Raw genomic sequence first — 22,841 nt, forward strand, 5'->3', positions numbered from 1 at the left:
TAAAATAAACAAGTGTTGCGCGCATGTTATATTCTGGCAGACCAGTCCTCAGATAAAGTGCACTGAAAAGAGCGGAATTAGCTGTGCAGATCTCTAAAAGGGCCCCTGACCAGGTGTGGCCGTTTTGAGCTGACAAGCGCAGCGCATACAATGCGCGCTAACGGGCGTGTCTCCTGAGCATTACATCCCTAGGCGCCGCGGAAAAAGCTAAAAAATTCATGGACACTTTGTAAATTCCAAAGTGTGTTCCGCGAAAGCCTGTGCTCATTCGACTCACTATGCCATGCCTTTTTTTATGCTAGTTATGTTAGCCCGCCACCTGCGCATTCGCTCATTCTTCTTATGGCGTTTGGTATCGGGGAGATGCACATTCTTGGGGCGCTTCTCCGAACCGCTTGCCGTGGAATCATCACCGGGCCGCTCGGGAGACATCCGACTAACTCGCCTGCTGCAACGAGACGTCTGACGAAGGGGCGTTGCCGCGCGTGCCACTGTGCCATCACGTGGTTGCTGAAAGAGGGTAAGGCGAAGAGGCCACAGCTCCGGCAACTGTTTCTATGCGCCGCTGTGCCATCACGTGATTGCCGAGAGAGTGTGAGGGGGGACATGCCACAGCTGGCACCGTTCCAGGGCACGGACAGACGGACGGACGGACGCCCCGAGTATGAGCCATTAAAGGCTTTCGCGTTAAAATTTCAAGCCAAACGCCGTGTTCCCTTCCCTTCGCGGGCGCCGCGCTCCCAGCCGTAGAGTCGACGTATATCGTGCAACTGTGCTTACGTAGATGGCAGCTGTGCTATGACGTCGCCCATGTGGTGACACGTGACTTCGAGAATTATTCAAGGCATGCTCAGTTATTTGTGTTAATCTGTTGCATCAGTAGACGAATTAAAGTGTGGAGAAGTAATGAAACGAAGAAACCAAATGTCTGTGTGTGTTTGCTTTTCTCCGTACCGTAGCAAGAACGATGTACTTTCATTTCGTCTGGTTGTTCCCACGTTGTGATGACGTCGTGATGTCGCGCGCGCAGAGAACGAAAGTGTCTCACTTTCTACCATGTTCCAGCGTCGCGATCGCGCTCTTTCGTCCTCTCACGCCTGACTCGTTGCTCGTGATTGTGGCACTGATCAGGTGTTCTCGTGCAGAGCGCGCAAAACCGTCGGGGGAGCGAAACGAGAGAAAGGCTACAGCTCGCGCGTGAGACCGTCACCGGATGTGCGCCACTCAGCAATAAAAAAAAAGCGAGAGCAAACAAGAGAAAAAAAAATTACCGACGATTACGTTACTTCCTAATGCGAAATTTGAGCGCAGCAAATAAGCTGTTTCACCTTTTCGATAGATTGAGGCAAAGAAATCGAGCAACACATGTATGCGCTATCACAGAATTTTTTTTTATTTTTCACACGTATTCCTTTAACAAAGACTCCACTAACAGTTCTTGACAGTCATGAAGGAAGCTTTGTGGTCGGAGAAATATACTGATATATGTTCGACTTGGTACACCAATGCTTGATTCTCAAAGACGAGATCTATACAAGTGCCTCGCGAGGTTGTCACAGCCGTGGGACGCGTTACGAGCGAGAGGAACGGGATGTTCTCCCGCATAAGTGTTAGGAAATTGCTGTTTGTCTTTATGTCAACATTAAAGTCCCCCACTACTAACATCGGTGTGGATCGATGGACGGTTAATGCGAGCTGCAGGAGGTGCACGACGTCTTTCGTGAGTGCGGTAGGGGCGAAGTAGGCAGCTACTACCAGCAAGCCGTTGGGCAACTTTGCGGCGCACAGTTCGCCAACTTCAAAGTTCGAGCCGGCGCTTTGACAACCGGAAACTCGCAGGAAGAGGTGGGAAGGGGGCGGCGTGTACACCCAGCGGCAAACGATGGGGGCTGAAGCGCGTGCAGCAAGCGGACAACACGATAAAGGGAGGAGGGAAGAGATAGCAGCGACTGACTGATGCCGCTGACGCCGATAGTGAGTCAACCCCAGCTGCGGAGTTGGTTTCAGGGACAACGCCGCCGATGCCGACACAAACAATATGATACCCTCGCTTCCGCAGCGCTAAGAACCAGGGGGGGGGGGACCCTTTCCTCCTCTTTCTGCATGGCGGCGACGGCGTTCTATGCAGTCACGTTATCTTCACTCTCTAGCGGCGTCAGCGGCATCCAGCGGTATCAGTCGGTCGCTGCTAGCGCTGGGGGGATGAAAGGGGGGCGGAGCTGGTTACGAGGCCGACGACGACGACGACGACGACGACGCGAAACCCAGGAACGGACGCCAAAGAGCTGCGCTCTAAAAGAAGGCGGGCACTGTGTCGAATGCGTCACGGGATACTCCGGTTCTGGTACGGGAGGACGCAGGGAAGGAATTTCGCTTGCCGGGGCTAGACGGGGCCAGTGGAAAGAGTGTCTATGCTGGCGGTGACGCTCGCCTTCTGAAATGATGGGTTGGCGCCACTTCAAATGTTGCTATCGCTGCTATTATGGAACTAATACGAAATTTTTTTTGCCGCTTAACAGCTCTAGAGGGCCCATAACTTCCGCTTACAAACGAAATTTGCTATATGCCCTGGTGAGGGGCCTTTTAAGCAATAAACCCTATTACAATTCCAAATTGTCTGAAGAAACTGCCCTGATGCATGCAACATGCATTTTTTCTTTTCGTGAACACTTTACTTATGTGAGGCCAACTACAGCGGTAAGGGAGGAATAAGGTCAAATAAACATCATTGTCATAAAGTGGCAGAAGCAGGAAAAACGAATTCATGTTATAATGTGTACCGGCAACTAAACTAATTCCTTGCCTGATGATAAAAGTTCGGCAGCACGTCACACACCCGTAACAGCTGAAGGCGAAAGCCTGCTTGACACGTGGTGATACATGAAGTTATGCGATCGGAGGAGTCAGCCTTCCTGCAAGACAAAACGAGCCGCAGTGTGAAGTAAACGTATGGCGCTGTAGGTCGACCTCCTCAGCGACACATGGAAGCACCTAAAGCACTACCTATTGATTCTCTAATCCGTTCTCTCATTGTTTCCGTCCTTTTTTCTCTCTTTTTTCCTTCTTTCTTTCTTTGTTCTTTGGTTGGTTCTGTCTTTCTTCAGTTCATTCTTTCTTCGTTTCGTCAGTGTGAGCCTACGATGGCGGCTGTTTCCCGCGCGCAAGGGAGGGATGCTGGGAGGAAGCGCGCTGTCCACTGTTGCGCGCAAGGTACCGGGGGCAGGGGAGGTAGGTTGGGGGGAGGGGCGGCGTCTACTCCCGCTGCAGCTGCTTATGGCGCGGCCGCGCGGGCCCTATCTTGAAAGCGATCTTCGGTCACGCGCAAGGCGCCGGGAGGCGGGAAGGGATGCGGGGAGGGGGCGTTATACTTCGGCGGCTTCTGCGTATGGCGTGACCACGCGGCCCTTACGTGGAAAGCGAACCGCGGTGAGTACAGAGTCTAGGTGCACGGAAGGCTCCATGTTTCGCGTGCGCTTTGTTCTCGACGCTTAGTTCGCGTTGAAGCGACAGGCAGCATGACGCTCGATTCGCTCGCGGCAGCTTCCGCGATTCCTCACTCCCGCGTTTTGACTGCGAGTTTCCGCGGTAGTCGAGTGAGATGCGCTCATGATTGCTTGTGCGCACGTTACGCCGTGCATGTTAATGTAGTTAGTAAGAAAATGTTACCAAGCTTATACGGCCGATAAAACTACTATCGTCTGTTGTTATAGCTGTCTACTAATTTTCTATCGTAATCGATGCTTCGCCTTTCGGGTGAAACGGCGGCTTATTATTTGGACAGACAAAACATTCCAAGCGTGACAACTTCTGAACCGCTATTGGGAACATTGTTTTAGTGCGATAGCAACTATATGGACACTCGAGGCGCATTTCTGCCGTCGCCGTTGGCAGGTTCTGTATGAGTGAAAGCGTGTGAGGGTGAGCCGGCGAACGCGGTTCATTCTCGCGTGCGCGAGCGAGGAACGCGGCCCGGATGCGTGCCCTCTCCTATGGCATGCGAGGCAGTGGTGTAAGGCGATGGAGGAGGGGCGTTCTTCTCCGGCGGATGCTACGATGCCTCGATGTCCTCGTCGCCCGCCGCTCCGTACAGAGTGGAGACAACCGCCGCGTCTCCTACGGCGTTGGCCACGCGAATTGCGGACGCCGCAGTAGACGCCTTTGGCGGACGCCGTAGGGACGTGTTGCCGGCGCTCGCGTGTCTTGAAAGTGGTCTCCGACGTGGCTAAAGTGCGCGCCGGCGCGGGCCTCATCTTCAAAGCGATCTGCGATGTTTGCAGATTGCGCGTAGTACCGGTAGCTTCGTATGCGTTGAGCTTTCGACATTTCGTACGCGTTCAAGCTACAGATGCAAGTAGGTCAATTGGCTCGCGGCTGCTACCGTGATTCCTAGCTCCAGCGCTTTGACAGACACTTTCCGCTGTCATCGAGCGATGTGTGTTCATGTTTACCTATGCGCGCGTGACACTGCGCTGCTTAATTTAGTTAACACACGCTGACTGGCCAGTTGGTTTGAATCCATGATAGAGTGTGTAAGTATGATTGAACACGGACGTAGAAAGAAGCAGACAGACAAGGACAGCGCTGTCTCCGTATGTATATTTCTTTCTGTGTCATCGTTGAGTCACGATTAATATTCTATCATTGTTAATTTAGCTAGTAGGTGAATGTTCACAAGTTTATACGTCCGAGAAAACTACTATCCTTACTTCATACTGCTACCTACGAATGTGCTATCGTAATCGGTTCTTCGCCTTTCCGGTAGAACTGCGAAGTTCTTGTGCACTTCCGGTTTTGTGGTCTCTCAAAGGAGTCATCTTCTGAAGCGATCCTAGAGGGGCTACTTACGGGGTGCAATCAAAATCACTCTAATTTACGCATTACCGCTGCTAACCATTGCCGATGAATGGAGAAGCGAAGCTGCGAAATGAGATTTAGACCGTCATACGGCTTTAGTAAATGTGGAAAATTCCAAAAATAGGTAATCTGTTCAGCCTTGTTGCTCAAAAGGCTGTCGTCGATGCAGATGGACGAGAAGCCCATTTGCAAATCTTGAAGAAGCAAGAAAAGTTTATATATTTGGTGTGTGTAGCACAGAGCTAACATATGTAATATGGCCCATATCGGCTGAGTTTGGTTCTGCTGAGTTTGGTTCCTGCGTTGCTAACGAGTATACAGACTGTCGTATTTATACAGGTTGTCCAAGCTTCACTACACCAATATATTAAAACACAGGGATCATTATACGACAATATGATCAAATACATGTTTTCGCGTTTGTTTGCTGAACGACCAGTATTCTGCTAAGCGCTGACAGCCGGGTATTAGTTCATTAAAATGAATTAGTGAACTTTTTAATTCTTCTTGGTGTCCAGATGCCAAATGAAGAGCTGAGAGGATCGTCAGGCACCTAAAATATAGATGCTTGAAAGGTGGTAAATGCCGTATGTTTACTTTTCTAGCGAAGAAAGAAAGCGAAATATGAAAATCAGAATCCAATAGTCCACTCCCAAAATCCAAACCACAAAAGAATCTCACTTGAGAAGCAAGCGGTTCATCTGAGGCTCACGGTCAGGGCCGCGAGCCCTCTCCATCTTGGTGCTCAAACACCACCGGGAGAAATTGGCGATATGTGAAAAGACAAATGTTCTGCTGTTCTCGCCCCTGGGCCTAGAAGCAGATGAACCGCTTGCTTTCCAATCAAAATTAATGGCGCTGCTGTACCTTGAACGTGGACGCTTAGGCACATAGCATATTTATACTTCGTGGTCCCTCTGCATTGGACGGGAAAAATGAGGACGTAGTGCGTACTACCTGAAAACACCCCATTTTGACATATCTTACGATTATCTATGATCCCCTAATTGACATTTTGATTATTAGAAGACATACAATGTCAGCTAATCATTTCTAGTTAACTATGTGGATGTCCGAGACTAGAAATTACTGGCGGTGCCTCAAGTGGACTCCGAGAAATGTGAATTTGTACTAGCTCGCGTAGCATGGTCCGTCTTTCAATACAGGTTCGTTCGTGGTAGCTGGGACACAAAATGGATCGTCAGCTTTCAGTATTTGGCAGGTATTCTACAGAAGTATGAACTTTGGTCTTGTCATCCACTTTTTAATGAGGGCATCAGTACACGCATTGTTATAAAAAAAAGGATCTCAAAGCAAGCAACGGTGACCGACTTGCGTTGGGGGTTAAACAAGAAAGAAACAAAGAAGATGGAAGGTGTTATCTCCGCCGAATCAGCCCATTCAGAATGGAGCTGATAACACGAGTCTAATGGACAGCCTATAGATTAGTCTCACCATGGTCTCAACCTTGCACTTATTTTCTGATTACGATAGACAATGTAAAGAAAAGACAACAATGCTTCTGATAAGGTCTTACAGTTGCGGAGCGTGCGTCAATGGGCCAGCGTAATGATACGTGTGCCGATTGCACGCAGATAAGCCAATAGGGCATGATGGATACATGACCGTTAAGCAATCTGTGGGTGGCAATAGCAGTCTGCGTGTCACTGCAGCAAAGAATTCCGTTCGAAACTGAAGGCATCTATCAAGTCCGAGGCCATCCGCTGCCAGTAACATCAGGCTAGTGGAAAAGACATGGGTGAGAAACTTCGCACGCAATTTTAAACGTAGAACCAACAGTGGGCTTGCCTTCGCAGATTGACTCAGCTTCAAATGAGAAGAATGAGTAATGTTTTGTCTTTTCGCGCAGGAAAATACTAATTCCGTGTGTTTTTTTTTCTAATTTGTACAAGGTTTGAAAAATACTGCGTGGAGCTAATGGCCGGTTTAGGTGGTTCACCCAAAGACGTGTGCGCTATTTAGAAATAGCCATGTCCACTTGGCTGCTCAAAAAGATTCAACAGGGAAGATTTTATTTGAACTTAGGGAACATGACTCTGAAGACGCGTATTAGTGAAATAATGTCCACTCAGCAAAAATCCTAAAGCTACTACCAGATTCGAAGTAGCCGTCCCAAATATCTGCTATGTCATTCATTAGGGGTACAGTTTCAATAATCGCGAAATGCTTGATGCGCGCTTTGTGTACTGTTAGACAAAACACCAACGTATTTCGTCGCGCACATGGAAGCGGCACGTCTTCAAAGTGGTGCTTGTGTTACGAACCCTCTTACATATTTCAATACTGCTCGATTTCAATTTCACACTTGAAACACGTGCCGTAAAGTGAATAATCAGAATCTCAATGAGCTAATCTTCTTCATTAGCCATTTGGGTATTCTGATTTACCATGCAGGTAAGTTTCACCTGCTCAGTAAGTGCACCAGAAAAGGATGTACAGCGCTAAGTGTCATCGGCGATTAATTTTGAGTATGTTCGAGAAATAAAAGAAAAGCTGGCGGAGCACCGGCCTTTCATTTCAGAAACAGAAGCAAACTTTTTTGAATTGGCAATGCAATACAATACAATACCTCAGTGGCGTTGCCACAGTCCTATCTGTTCTCTTATGCTGTGATTGGTACGATCTGAGCTTTGATATGCACTATATTCACCACTAAAGTAGCCGAATCTTGACATTTCGAATGTGCTGCAACAATTCACGTAGTGTCTGTTACAGTAGTTCTCTTTTAAGGTCACTGAATACATGTGTTCTTGACAACTATATAGCAATTTCTGACCCATTGGTCCTTGATTATGTAACAAGTTCTACTTCACAAACTTCAATGTGAGAGCACTGTACATGCGCTTTATGGTTCAGGAATCAGAAGTATGAAGCTGTTTGAAAGTGATTGCATTGAAGCATGAAAGACGGTGGAGCAACCTCTTATATGTACCTGTGTATAGATGGCATTGTCTAGACCATTTCCTAGGGCTTGCTACAGCACAAAATACTTCTCGAGGTATAAAAAATTAACTCGCCATCCCGACTCTGCGAAAGTAGATGTCCAAGGAAGCTGTTGTAAACCACCCCTACAACTGCTGATGGGGGTATGCAGTGCCTTATGGCTTTAATACTATGGCAGTAATACTATTTTACAGTAATGGCAGTAATGATAATGTTGACAGTACATCATTGCTCATAGCGGTGCTGAAACAACAATGAAACCAGTTGCTACGCTGGTTAATTTATACAAGAAAAGCTAGTGACGTCACTTACCCATATCATAAGCTTCTGTTGCCGTGACAGCTTGCGCTAGAGTAATTTTACCGGGAAGCGTATGCGGGAGCGCGACATGCTTCGAAATGTTATGAGGAGCGCCTTATGATCACTTTGTGGTTCGGATGCTTATTTTGAGCTTGTTCTTCATTGAAATGAACGTTGTTTCGTATGTTGTATGTATGATTATAAGGAATGTATGCACTGTTCGCTTCATTTTGCTGAGTGCTTGTATCTTCTGCCTTATTGCTTGCTGATGGGGGCATGAGTAATTGACGAGTCACTGCTTGTAGACTCAGCCTCAAGGGCGTATGAGCCATTGCTCTGCCCTGCACTCCCTTTGGGATACGCCCACCATTGTTTTGAAGCGAAGCTGTATATGCCCAAGGTTCTGTGCATTTGTGTCGTCCGTGAACAAAAACTATCATCATCAATGGCGCATACCTCCATAAGCAAGCAAAACCTGCAATGGTTCATTGCCCAATAATGCAGAAGCTACAAGCACTCAGAAAAGTGAAGCGAATAGGGCTTAAATGCTTTCTAATCACGTATACAACATACAGAAAAACATGTCGAAAACTGTCATCATCAATGGCTCATACCTCCCGTAAGCAAGCAAAAAATGCAATCACTCATAGTCCCGTAAGCTTCGTGGCTACTCACTTTGCGTGAATTAGCTGATATGACACTACCCCTGTCGTCGTTGTCGGTGTTTTCAATGTGGATGGGTCGGTAACAAAAAGGGAGTGGTTTACGCTTTCCGTATTGCATACATAACCCTTGCGATGCCACACCTATCCGGCCCAACTGAACCCAGCGGCGTGCGCTCATCGATTTGACATTATCAAAGAATGTGATTGCGGTTGCGATTGAAATAATGATCACCGGTCAAGACAATAAATGAGTGCGCATACCTTTCGACGCGATGACCACGGATCAAGACAATAAATGAGTTCATACCATTGTTCAAAATTATGTCTCACCTTCGTGTCGTGTGCTAAATACCTTCGCTGGTCAACCACCTTCACAGAATGGAATGGCTCATGATGTTTGCTATCGACGTCACGCCTTGCAGAAGTCTTGGGATCCTAGTCATAGAAAGCTCCACTATAAAAAAAGAGGAAAATCTATTCATGCATGCCTCATTCATACAACATACACCACAAGAGGCATATGTAAGAGGACATATGAGAGCTCGCAAACATTGCTAAATTAGGCATTTATCTTGTGCTATAGAGTTCATAGACATCGCTCAAATCTGGCCAATATCGCTCAAATCTGAACAAAAGCAGACGTTTGTCCATGTAGGCAAGACATATTGATAAATGTTGAGCCGTAGTCGAGTATACGGTGAAAGTGAGTGCACTAGCACACATACGCTAACTTCAATAAATTCTATTTCAGACTGGACATAAACATCATTGTCATTATCAGCATCATAATTTTTTCTGTTTACTGCAGGATGAAGGCATATCCAACCGATCTCCAATGATTGTTGTCTTAAGCCCAACATTTGGCGCACAAAATTGTTTGATCGTTTATGACAGTACTGGCGATGGTGAGGTACGACGTATGCATGCCGATTGGGCGAGGAAGCAAGTTTGTCAAGTCTAAACTTGAAATAGTATTTGTGAATGTCGCAAAACGAGCATAGTTATTAATGCGAATACGATATTGCCGCTATCAAAACCGTTTCGGCAGCAACCATACTAAAATATAGCCAGAATCAATATTAGCTTTTGTATGTGACCCTGCTGCCTATCTGCATGTCATTCCATGGTTAACGACAAACCTTATATGTAAGTAGACAAGGCTCTTTTGGGGAAGAATCAGCGACAACATTCAAGAAACCTCAATGCAGTAGGCTTTCCCTGCGCGGGACAACTAGATAACAGAGACAATATGGTGAAATTAAATATCGCACTATTACACACACGACGTCTCGTATTTCTCCCGCACCTAATTTTGGTGGCATCACGCATCGCATGGCTGCTCTCACCTGCGCTGACCCACCTGCACTTTCTCTTCCGCTTTTGTACTCTCCTCCACTCCGCTCTTCTCTCCCTCTCCCGCTTATAACTGCAGAATGCCGGCCGTCCAATGAGAGTTCTCTCAAACCTATTTCTGGTCGAAATACCCCAAGTGAGCGAAGTAGAAAAGGAAAGCTATAGCTTTAGAAGGCATTTCAAGTTCACTTCTTTGTGTTCGCATGCTTCGTGTCTACGTGGTCGACTGCGCTTGAAAGTTGTGCGCAGAAACCATCGTGGAAACTTCGAGCAGGTTCCTTGCCAGCTGTCGCGTCGCCTGCTCGATCAATCATCGCATATTTGGTGCTTAATTAAGGGATAGAGCTCAGCATTTCTATAGCCTCAATAACGTGCACACTTTAGCATGTAAGCAAGGTCTATTCGCTTATTATAAAATTTAACCTAGATGGATTTTTCTCCTCTGCCTCTGGTGACTTGCGAATTGCCTGCTCGGCCAGTAAACGTGCAAGAAGACTCCGGGAAAGCGAAGGACTTGACGAGATAGGATGAGCGCTTAGCGGCTGGTGCCGTAGTTTTCTAGCGTCTATTATGCCTCAGTTCAATTTGCTCGTTTCGAGAACCGCATGCTGCGACGACTACCTCGTATCCAGCTTTTCTGGACACAAGGGTTTAGTTCGCGTGAATGCCACCACGTGGCGCACTCACCTTAAACTTTTCAAACTTCCCGCGGTGACGCGTGATGACGTCAACCAAACAAAAATAAAAAAAGTAAAAGCTCTCCCTGCGCATTGAACTTCGCCACAATGCTCGTCCCGCCGGCGTTATCAGTGTTCTTGATCAAGCGTATTCGCTCGTCGCCTGGAAATTGCTCGTCATCCAGCGTTTACTCGCGACGAGCAATTGTTGGTTCTGGGCTTTTGATTCGGTTCTTTTCTTTTTTTTCTTTTTTTTCATTCTACGGAGTAAAGAAGCTAGCCTAACCGTCGGAAGCACTTCGGGGCAGCCTTTCTTCAATCGGCATATATTGTTAACGTCCGAACATCGCACCGCGCCTACTAGGGACGCCGTCGTGGATGGATTTTGATTTTCCCTTATCGAATTCGTTAAGGTGCACACAATTATTTCACTAGCGACTTTGCAATGCGCACTCATGGACTATCGCCGCAGCTGCAAATCTAGATGTGCTTAAGTATTAAGACATATACATGGATATGTTGGTTTTTCACCTTGACACACAAGTTACGAAACAAGAGTTGAGCAAACTGTTCCTGTGCCGTCGAAGGGTATGAGAGGGGGCTAGTTGGTATTCCATGCTAAAGTGACTAGCGCAAGAGTGGACACGGGGCACTAAAGAGGCGACAAGGATAAGCGCAAACTTCCAACTGGGCGCTTGTCCTTGTAGCGTCGCTCTCTTGTCCACTTTTGCGCTAGTCACTCCAGTCTGTGTCGTCATCCGTTAGCATGCTATGGCCGAAGCTACTCGCAATATTACGTCACATTTACTGGCCACCAGGACAGGTACACCATTGGGTACGACATATACAGTACATGCAGTTAGTTTCCGAAGTCGTCTCCTATGGCGGTTATCCACGTGCGTGGAGCAAGAACGCTATTTAAAATTATTGTGCAGTAATATATGTGGGATTTGTATATTCTCCACATTCTCTACCATGTTGCCGTTCCGCCTTTATTATATAGCCGCAATGTAGACTAGCAGCTATCGAACGCCATAAAGGCTATCCCAATATTCAACCCTTAATGACCCTCGGTTATCTTCCCTCCTCATTACATGTCCTGCCCATGCCAATTTCTTTTGCTTGATTTGAACTAAAATGTAATTAACTCGCGTTTGTTCCCTCACCGAATCTGCTATTTTCTTATCCCTTAACGTTACACCCATCATTCTTTTTTCAATAGCTCGTTGCCTCGTCCATAATTTAAGTAGAATCCTTTTCGTAAGCCTCCAAGTTTCCGCCCCGCAGGTGAGTACTGGTAAGACACAGCTATTATACACAGACTGGATTCCAAGGGAAGGGAAGCGTAGCAGGGGGCGGCAGAAAGTTAGGTGGGCGGATGAGATTAAGAAGTTTGCAGGGACGACATGGCCACAATTAGTAGCTGACCGGGGTTGTTGGGGAAGTATGGGAGAGGTCTTTGCCCTGCAGTGGGCGTAAGCAGGCTGATGATGATGATAATTATTATTATGATGATGATGACATATTCAAGGACCTCATGCGCAACTCCTGACACTTAATTGTATTCAAGAGTTGTGCGACTGCCCAGGACATCCTTAACGAATGTTACATAACGCATTATGAGGATTTACTTGCCAAAACCACGATTTCATTATGAGGCACGCCGTAGTGGAGGATTCGGGAATAATTTAGACCACTTGGGATTTTTAACGTGCGCCTAACCCTAAGTACGCGGGTTTTCGCATTTCACACCCATTGAAATACGACTCCCGTGGTTGGGATTCGATCCCAAGACCTCGTGATTAGCAGCCGAACCCAATAAAAGCTAAGCGACTACGGAGGGAAAGGAATGTTGGCAGTAGGAGGAAGGTGAGAGCCGGCACGTAAGACAATTTGTTCCCATCCTCATTGCGAGAGAATGGGTACCATCTGTCCAAGAATGACACCGTAGAATGCACTGCATTCAATGTGATGGAGTCCACGCCCAATATTTCAGACCCGAATCATACTGTAATTACTGACGACCAGGCATCTCGCTAATACGTGCAGTCGTTTGACAGCTGCCGAGCGCTGGCGTCGGCCACAGGACCTACTTGACCTTTGTTCAACACTTGCCGACATTCTCGCCTTATTTCGCACCATTGCGTTTCAGCTAAACTGCTTCAACAGCTGATTTATTTGTGCCAGAATTTGGCCACCCTGTCAACGTTATGGTTTCTTATTTTTAAGTCATCTTTTATATTTAGGCTTAGGCTGTGGTGAAATATCCAGCGGTTTCACCTTTCCCAAAATGCCCGCATTTTTGTCGGCCTCTGTTAATATTTTGGAGGATTTTTAATAGACGTGGAAACCATTGCATGGTCCCCTGACCAAGCTGCTCAAGAAGTCATTTTATATCCCTGAGGTCATGCGCAAGCTTCCGCCTTCTTGCCGTTCATCAACCTCCTGATTTCCCTGTCACCTGTATTCCATTTTGACGACTCCATTCCCACGGAAGTTGGCGACGATATGTCCATGGGATTAAAGCCATTTAAATCAATTCTACTGTGGATACGACAGCCGCTTTTGCTCACTGTGGATGGCAATGTTGCTCTAATGAGCGCCATTCTGAAGCATCTAAATTGATAGTCACAAAATTATGCGGATCCCACGTATTTGCGAATCGATGTAAGCAAAGCTTTCTGTGTTTGTTGTCATTGATAAACGTAATCTCTACAGAGTAGTCAGGCACCCTCTAATGAAATGCTGTCAATGTTTGCCTGATTACGCCCACCATTGTGATGCAAATAAAGGTAACTCCAACTCATTTTCTCAGAAATAAACGCTGAATGAAACGCTGACGTCATCCTGAACAAGATCAACAAGCGCCCTAGTGCTCGATCTTATGATGCCCCTATTCGTAAGCTTATATTCGTGATTTAGTTATTTGGGGGGGGGGGGGAGGGAGCGATGTGTTCTTATACCGTAGAAGCATGCCTCGGACGTCTCTGTTGTGCTCGTTTTTATTCTGACGTACTCAATGAAAACTGTAATCGCTGCAACTTCATGATGTCCTGGTGGCAGGCCACCATGGCATGTCGCGCAAGTATGACCGCGCTGATTCATTTGGGTTGGCATATACTATTTGGTGCGTCATACTTCGCCACATTCATTTTTCAAGCAGAGCTTGAAAAGGGCGGCCAACTCACTACGTCCCTTTCCTCTGTTTACTTCCGCAAAGTGTGTGTCTATCGCTGTGGTTACCAAATACGCCCAGCGGTATGCTACCACTCAAGCCTTTCTGTCGGCTGAGAAACTGAAGTCGCAGGCTTTCTTCAACACGGCGTCGACGTTCAATATGGCTATCCTCAATTACTTTTCGCGGACTTCGCTCACCGCCTTCTCTCCAATGAAATCTCCTATACTACTCGCTCCTGCTAGATACAACACAAACACGCAACAACCTTAATGAAGTATCTATAACACGCTAGTTGACATGCTATCGACGTATATTTCCGCTGAGGACCGGGATTGGAGCGTGGTCATGTCTATGGTGATATTATCGGTCTACAGCTTCGCTCAACAACGCCGCTCGTTACTCCTCACTTTTTTTTTTTGCCGACAATAGTATAGCGTATCTCCTCTGAATGTACTTTCAGCTTTATAAGTTGGACCTTGCACGCCCGCTTATTCTGTTACGTTAACGGCGACCGTTGTCGTCAGGCTGCTGCCTAATTCTGAGCGTCGCAGTCACCAGAGTGCACAGAAAGCTGTCTTCCCAAACAAACCACCGGGATTCGAGCCCATCTCCCAAATGCAGCATATTGCATTTGGGAGATGGGCACTCTAACCATTACGCTACCACCTGCCTCCACCAATTTCCGTTTATCTGCCTTCCCACGTCTCGTTTTTGCCGCAGACGCAGAAAGAACGGATGCAGAAACGAAAAAAAAAGTAAAGATTGCTTCAGACGCCAGTGACGCATGACTTTAACTTTGGCAGGTTACCCTCATTGGAGCGCATGTAGGCTTGCGACTTCGTGCAGATGGTGGGTCGCCTTAGCTTTATTGTAAATTTGCTTTCACCAACTCTTTTCAGCTAGAACTGAAACGCCGGACAAAAATGAGACCTACCGTTGAATATTTTTCTTGTTTTCTAGGTTTAAAGCAAAAATGCTCATTAACACAAATAGTGATTTTTTTTTAAATGGCGTAAGGATACTATATTTCAAGGTCATGTTTTGTCAATACGGCCCGGCACCACGTATCGACGAAAGGGCATCACAGTGCCGATGCACGCGGCAGGTTACTGAATGAAGAAAACAGGAAACGACTGTTTTTCAGTTCTCGCAACATATTGTACACAGAACACAAGGCACCCACCACCATGACATCCTTTTTTTTACAACAGCGACACACAATGCCGGACTGACATACTTCCTAAAGGGGTCTCATTTCATTTTTCATCGCAGAACTGCAAGCACAGTTGCGTCGCGCGTGCTTGCAACCACGTACTGTAGCCGTGCTCCTTTTCCTCTAACAATATGGCCGCCGGCGGCTTCAAGCGCTCCCGTAGGTGGCGCATTGGACTGCCGCTCGAGAAGTTTAAATACATAACCTCTTTGCATTGAAACGATGGCATGATTGTTAACGTCATTGCTCTCCAGACTGATCTTGATGAGTTAATTCATTGGTGCGGTAGGGCAGATGGTAATTAACGCAGACACTGCTATACATCTCAAGTTTACTTCCGCTGCTAAGACGATTCCTAATGCCCACACAGTTAATAATACTATCATTGAAACTTCAGCGTCGGTAAAATACCTCGGTGGAAATTTTAGCTCTTATTTGTCCTGGAGCACTCATATTGAACTGATTACTACCAAAGACTTAAAAGAACTTGGTCTTCTTAAACGCCGACTACGCCAAGCCAACCAGGATATAAAACTACACGCATTCAACACGCTAATCAAGCCTGTGATAGAATACGCACCCGTGATCTGAAACCCTCATTATACCTATCTTGTTAACATGTTGGAATGTATACAAAACAAGGCTGCTCGATTCATCCTTTTTCGTTACTCTCGGTATCAAAGTGTAACAGTACTGAAAATATCGCTCCGTCTCCCGCCTCTGGTTATCCGTCAAACTCAGCCGTTTATCTTTTTTCCATACTCTCTACCACAGCAACACACCATTCGCAAGTTCATATCTTCTCCCGGTGCCGCACACACCGGCTCGTGTAGATCACATGAAGAAGACTAAACCCATTTTCGCTCGGACAGAACGATACAAATACTCACCTCTGGTCCTGGCTATTGAAGAGTGGGATTCGCTTCCTTCTAGCATTGCGGCTATCGCTGGAACATCATCGTTTCAAACGGCTCTTTGGTGCCCTCCCATACTTAGAAAATTCCACTCTAGAATGATGTGCGTTTTTTTCGTTTTTCTTTTTCAGTGTGTGCGTGTGGGCCGTAATGTTCCGTGGAATGTTAGATGACATGTTTTGTAACTTCTGAAGGTGCGATTTTTGTTTCATTTTGTGGGATTTGCTACATGTGCATTTTTTCAGTACCTGTTCCTAGCCATTTCTTCCCCTGTCAACTTGTACCTGGCTTATTAACTTGTTTATTCCTGTCGTCAGCCGTTTATATTCTGTGTTGTATATTGTTAAGTTTTCTTTGATGAATCCCCCCCTACGTAACGCCCGTATTGGTCCATTAGGGTATTGAAATAAAATAAATATTGTTGGCTTGGTTAGGTTTAGCACGAGGCCCAAGTCGGTACCCTGTCTTCTAACACATTCTTTTGTTTTCGTCTCTGTCTTGAAGGGACGCGCACCGTAACATGCTGCAATGGTGCTTGCGTTGCGCGTATGTAAGGTGAGAAACGCGGTTCTAAAATGTCTGTTCACTAACTTGTGCAGTAAACCTATGTTTATAGTATTCGCGCAATAGTAAGAGTCACGAGTATGGCAACCGTAACCGCAAGCGCCACGTTATAGTCGTAACTTGTCGCGACAGCGTAGTTGAAATCCACTGACCCTGCCACTAAGAAATACGTGGCGAGGTATGGCTGATGAATAATTAATTGCGAAGATTGGTTTTCAGTAAACGTTTGTTACCAAGAACGGCGGGTGCTTATACTACCGCAAACGACGGATGCTTGGTGGTGACTCCAATCATTTACTCGCCACATCAAAGATCTACACTAGAATTCAACTGGTTTCACCAACTCTTGCTTATATTCTCTCGCCCCTAAACTGCGACTTCGCCTGCCACCCGGCCTCCAGCTTTTCCTCTTTTCCCCCGCTTCTTTCCCAATCTGCTGAGACGTGCTTCCACTGATGTTTGGTCTTCTTTTTTCTCAATAAATGAAGGCATTCATTCATGCTTTCCTATGTTAGTGCAGAAAATAGCGTGTCTTTATCTACATAACCACCCTGTCTCTCACCTGGACTCTCCAATCGCAAAACAAAGTTTTGGTGTTGCAAATGACTGGGCGTCACATATACAATTTTCTAGGAATGGCCAGTAGCACGGCGGGCAATTTTCGGTGGGTGACGAGACAGTATATAGAACACCTTCTCTGCAATATCCACACTCAGTGCTCTGCTTCGTGAGCTACTATTAGCCGCTACTACGAAGTACGAAATGAAAGAAACCTAGCTGGGCTGTTCACGGACAGCTCTTTTTGGATTCGTGATGCGTCGATATAAAATATATATATTTCGTATATAAGCCTAAATAACAGCGATATAAGCGAGGTGAGTTACGCTAGCTCGTTGGTTTTGACTAACGACGCTCTTCATGCAGCACTTTCGTCTTATGCGTGTTTGCTTACGGGAATGAAAGACAACAGGGTAACACGGCTTCCTCAAATTAAACATTCGGAATAACTCTTTGTTTGACGGTTAGACATATGTTGAGGGCCCCCGATACGAACCACCTGCAAGTCTGTATGAGCTTGCAAAGAGGAACTCAGATTAAACGTTGTCAAGAGGATAGGCTTTTAATTATCATAAAGATATCTTTATTGAAATTCCTTACCATGAGGTGAAAGCCGACTAATAAGCATTTATATTTTCTGTGTTATTAAGACGTCCTGTTAATAAAAGGTTGCTGTGCTTCACAGCCTCCTAAATTAGGTTATAAAAAATAAATTGATGCGGTAAGTGTGTAAACGCAGACGCAAGAAAAGGCCTAGTCCGTTTCCAAGTATTCACTCAATGAAGATGGAGCGCCTCTATACTCTCACATTGTAGGGATGTCAAGAACAAAACACTTCCAAAGAGTGAGTCACGAATATAACTAATTATAAGGTGAGCTTTCGCTGGAAAGGAAAACGCTCAAAGCGCAACGATGGCTGCGCGCAAAGTGCTTCCTCTGATTTCGATCTATCAAGGCGTCAGTTCGTCAGACTGAAATGGTCGTACATTGCAGCGCAATCTCGGGCCCTCAAATGTGACGGCGAATGTAGGCCAGTATTCGCTTCACGCGCGTAATCTGATAAGATAACGCTCTTTCACTATTGAATCCGTGACAACATACTGGATATTAGAAACACATGCAGGCGCATCTTGAGCTAATTGATAACTCTGGAACTGTGGTTAGACGCTAAAAAAAGCCTCCCCCCTAAAAAAAGAATGCAGTTGCTTTCAATATTAGCTGAAAAATAGTACTTGTCGTTTAAAAAGGGCCTCCAACACTGAACAGCGGCGCCGACATAGAGGAAATTCAAGCGCGAACTATCAAACCAGCATATCGTGGTTCAATGTATCCCAATAGTACAGGGGCCAGTTCCACCACGGGTACTGTGTCGGAGCTCATATTTCACGTCAGCAATAATTGTCACAAAATCACAATATTTTTTCTTTAGATCTTATCATTAGACAGCTAAAATACATCCAGCGAAATCCTCACCTTAATATTTCAGTACTTTTCGTTCTAACGTACACATCCGTGCTGATTTATATGTTACAAAGTCAGCAGTTTTTATTCCATATGATGCCAGGAAACCGAGCCTGATGCCACCAACGCTCAGGAACCTAATCGGGAGCGCGCACCATGTTCTCGCACACCTTGTGGGATGTACCGTAGCGCTGAGGTGCTTCTTGTATAATATATGAGAATCGGTTGTAAAGGCAGTCGTGCAAGGTTTGGCACATGTGCTTAAGCTCATGAAGTTGATTTGTGTCAGGATAACCTGTCCAAGCTTTCACACTTACTTTATAAGAAGTCTACAACACCATCAATATGCCGGCTGCTTTTAACTGCACGAAACAAAACTATTGAAATGATACAAACAATGTTAACATCATTTTATCATTCGAGTGTTCAGATTGGTAATATCTAGATGCGGAGTAAGTTGAGAAGTTGTTTGCGTAATTAACAAAGCTACGTTAATTAAATTTTCAGTAATGGTTCTTACGTGGCTAAAGAAAATGAGCAGTTTGGAGCCCGTCCACGAGATTATGCAGCCAATTGAAAAACTTTCGACTAAACATGCTTCTGTAAGAGCCATGCGAACAAAAATTTTCCAAGTGAACACTCTTGGAAGGCGTAACTGACACAGAAAAAGGACATCTGTAAAGCCACAGAAAGAATTAACAGCAGTTCACGACGGGACACAAAGGAGGAACCACACACAAACTGCGCTAACAACTTCAAACGCTGTTCTTTATGTGATAATGAAGCAACTATTACGTCAGTCATTCCTTCCAAACCTGTAAAGTCAACCTGACCACATGTAGCCTTTCGGGATGCTGTCATCAATAGTATTGCCCCGCGAACATATTCCCCGTGGCCTTATATTCGCGCTCCATTTTTATTCATGCTGTTTTCTCGAAAGCAAGCAGTTTAAAGATTTGGTGTCAATGCGGCAGTGTACGTGTGCCGCCGAAAGCTTGCTTGGTCGCAGGAGCGATGCATGACGCAATGATGGTGCAGATTTAGCGCGTCGCTGGCATCAAGACAATGCGCTGCCGCCGGGAGAAGGAAGATAACGAAAGTGAACAGCTTGGTAGCTGCTCACGGAGCCGTGCCGATGGGGACGGTGCCATCATGACGAAATCTGAGCCGGCGATATTGATGGCTGAAGCGTTCTTGTTTTCTTTTATACTTTTTTTTACAGCGAAGCCGTTAAGAGGAAGCTTTAACACGGGCCCTACTCCGACTCGGCCTATTCAAATAGATGTAAAACGCCGAAACGCTTTTCTTAGATAACCCCTGGACCGATTTTAATGAAATTTGTTGGGTTCTGGAGAGAAAGGTAAATTCTAGTGACTATTGAAAGCGGAATTTCAATTTAGGGCCTGAATTTTGGTAAAAGATATTCAACAATACGAAAGTGCGAAAAGTACACAAGCACGAAGTTTACAAATTATTAACTCCACATCAAGAACTGATATCGCGGTTCTGTAAACAGCATCCATTAGACAATTCCAATATGCCGATTTATATCTTACGTGAAGTCTTTACGTTGCGAACAAGGCTTGTGGAAAAGCTGTATTTCCATATTACTAAATGTTTTGAGATTCATGCGTAATATATCAATTTTGTCTGCTTTAGATGTGCTGTTAGATGCAATGTACATAATTTTGATATCAGTTTTCATTGCTGAAAGAGAGTTGTAAACTTGATGGCTTCGTTTTCTTAAAATTTGCAATTTTTGACAATTTTGAACAAACAAATGATGACCTAATTCAAGAATTCGTAACCAACAGACACTAGATGTTAAGTTTTTGTTTTAAATGCAACAAACCTTGTCAAATTAGATGCAGTGGCTGTCGAGAAAAACGAATTCTCCTTTAACATTTATTTAGATAGGACCACCGGAGCTAAAGCTTCCTCTTAAGGGCTACTTTCCCCACTATCGCGTCCGCGTGTAGAGCCAAATCCCGAAGATAGCGTAATACCGGCCCAACCCGCAGTGGTGGTGAAGCATGCGTTCAGCGCTCCCCATACGTGGGCTGATCCCGAATGTAACGCGATGCCGGGGAGACCCGCGGCGGAGATGAAGCAGGCGTTAAGCACTCCTCATACGTGGGCCGATCCCGAAGACAGTGCAATGCGGGGCCGACATACGGTGGAGGTGCAGTTCGCCATTAAGAGACCCACATACACAGCTTTGCAGGTCATGTTTCTTCACAGAGTGGAAGGGCACTGAGATTTTTTAGTTATCCGCGTTTACCCTGCATGCGTCTGCGATGAAAACAAGAAGCAGGTATGCCTAGAAAATCTAAGGTGGTGGAAGCAGGTGGTAGCGGAGAGGTTAGCATACTCAGCCCCTGCACGTACTTATATCTGCATTGACATGGGTTCGTGGTAGTGATAGCGACCAAAGCTCTACTTTTTCTGCGTACTCTAGTCATTGTGAAACTAAGGATGTGCTTAGCATGCCCAGTCAATGAATGCAAATTGCAGCAGTTACGAGTGGTGTAATCCCGCTGGGGCTGATTGTGAAGAAAGCTTCCTTTCTCTGTCCACTCTCGCGATGGTGAAGCTAAAAATGAGGAGGTGGCCTGACGGACACAACGTTGATCGTCACCATAACAGAATGGATGGACGACCTCCGGAAAGGACAAGGCACACCAAGTTTTTAGCACTTAATTTGTCCTACAGTAAAGCGCTACAATGGCTAGTATGCCCTCATGGGAATGGTAGACCGAACTGCTTCTCACTGCTAACACTGGACTGATACTAAGAAAATACTCCGTCCGCAGGCACCACGCTACACTGAAACTAGTAAAACAATGTGAGTTTATAAACTGATATTGCCAATTATCTGGTGTCCTTCCTGTGTGTGTGGAGGGCATAAAGGTCCTGGGAATGAAATAGTAGTAGTTTCGTTTTTGCTGCAGTTGCACACAAACAAAATTCTTTGAAGTGGTCTGACAGCGATCTACCGGCGGAGAAGACCAACCCACAAATTAAAAATAATTGCTGGTTTCAGATCTTTCAATTTACTTTGCGCTTAGCTACCATCTGTTATATTTTTTTTGTGCTCTTATAAAGAAGAAAACTCCACATTACCACAATATCAACAACCGTACACAAAATAGACTGGCTTTGAAGCTGTGACCACGCACCGCACTTTTCTACATTTAGCACCTGTAGTATTGGGGCCACTTGTTTGAACAAAATGATTAGGTTTTCGGTCAAAGCACTGTGACAGGCGGGAAAAAACTCGTTGTCATGCCCGGTCGAAACAATACCATCTGAAATCTTATTTATTTATGTTCAATTTTGAAAAATCACTATAACCGTTTATACATTTGCTTCGTATGAGTTATATACTAGCTTGCCTCATCAATCTCAAAAATGTATTCTCTTTTCGGGAGACGGCCTTCGTGAAAAACGACGGAACATGACAGTAAAACATCCAGCAAGGCTCTATCCAATGATTGGTGAAATAGTGCACTGAGAGCGTGTCGACTAGCGTGCAATGGAAAGTTGAATTATGATTGTTGTAAGCTTGTGTTGCGTCTAGCACGCGCGAGTAGTGTTAACGATGACATTGGTGTGAAAATGGTCAGCTCGGTCTGTGATTTGTTCTTGTGGATCTCCACATTGAACGTCGCAGTCGTCACGATGAGAGCACTCCTGTGACATTATCAGCTCAATGGGCTGGGAAGGCTCGAGTGGTAGCTCACTTTGAGGGGTATTGGCTAACAATTATTAATGTACGTACTTTGCGATGATGAAAAAGATGCAGAAACACCGCCCAAATTTCAATTGGCCCACCCCAAACATTAAGTAGGCTCACCCCCAAATTTCAAGTTGGCACACCCTCAAATATAAATTGGCCCACCCCCCAAATTTACATTCGGCCACGCCCGATTTTCTTTTCGCCCAGCCTTAAACTCAAATCCCAATCCCAAATTTCAATTGGGCCACCTCTAATTTTCAAGTTGGTGCATGCACGCATGAATTTCCATAAATCGACGTCGAAATTTCGAGTCGGCGCACCCCAAAATTTAGGCTAGTCCACCCCCATATCGCCCCCAAATTCAGATTGGCCGACCCCGAGATTGCCCCCACATTTAGGTA

At 45.7% G+C, this 22,841-nt stretch overlaps 1 protein-coding gene and 1 long non-coding RNA gene across 3 annotated transcripts in view; one reads left to right on the plus strand and one right to left on the minus strand.

Annotated features, from left to right (window-relative positions):
• Positions 1 to 22,841, minus strand: part of LOC139061008 (uncharacterized) — a 122,724-nt gene that overhangs the window by 35,977 nt on the left and 63,906 nt on the right. For both annotated transcript variants that reach the window (XR_011515136.1, XR_011515135.1), the window contains exon 2: positions 9,114 to 9,237. This is a non-coding gene — a long non-coding RNA (uncharacterized lncRNA). The remainder of the gene's footprint in view (positions 1 to 9,113; positions 9,238 to 22,841) is intronic.
• LOC139061003 (oplophorus-luciferin 2-monooxygenase non-catalytic subunit-like) overlaps positions 6,496 to 22,841 on the plus strand; it is a 31,800-nt gene continuing 15,454 nt past the window's right edge. Inside the window, exon 1 of the mRNA XM_070540385.1 lies at positions 6,496 to 6,613. Coding sequence (XP_070396486.1) covers positions 6,610 to 6,613 — 4 coding nt within the window. The 5' untranslated portion in view covers positions 6,496 to 6,609. The remainder of the gene's footprint in view (positions 6,614 to 22,841) is intronic.

The sequence above is a fragment of the Dermacentor albipictus genome, chromosome 6 (assembly GCF_038994185.2).
Source record: "Dermacentor albipictus isolate Rhodes 1998 colony chromosome 6, USDA_Dalb.pri_finalv2, whole genome shotgun sequence".
Classification (NCBI taxonomy): Eukaryota; Metazoa; Arthropoda; class Arachnida; order Ixodida; family Ixodidae; genus Dermacentor; species Dermacentor albipictus.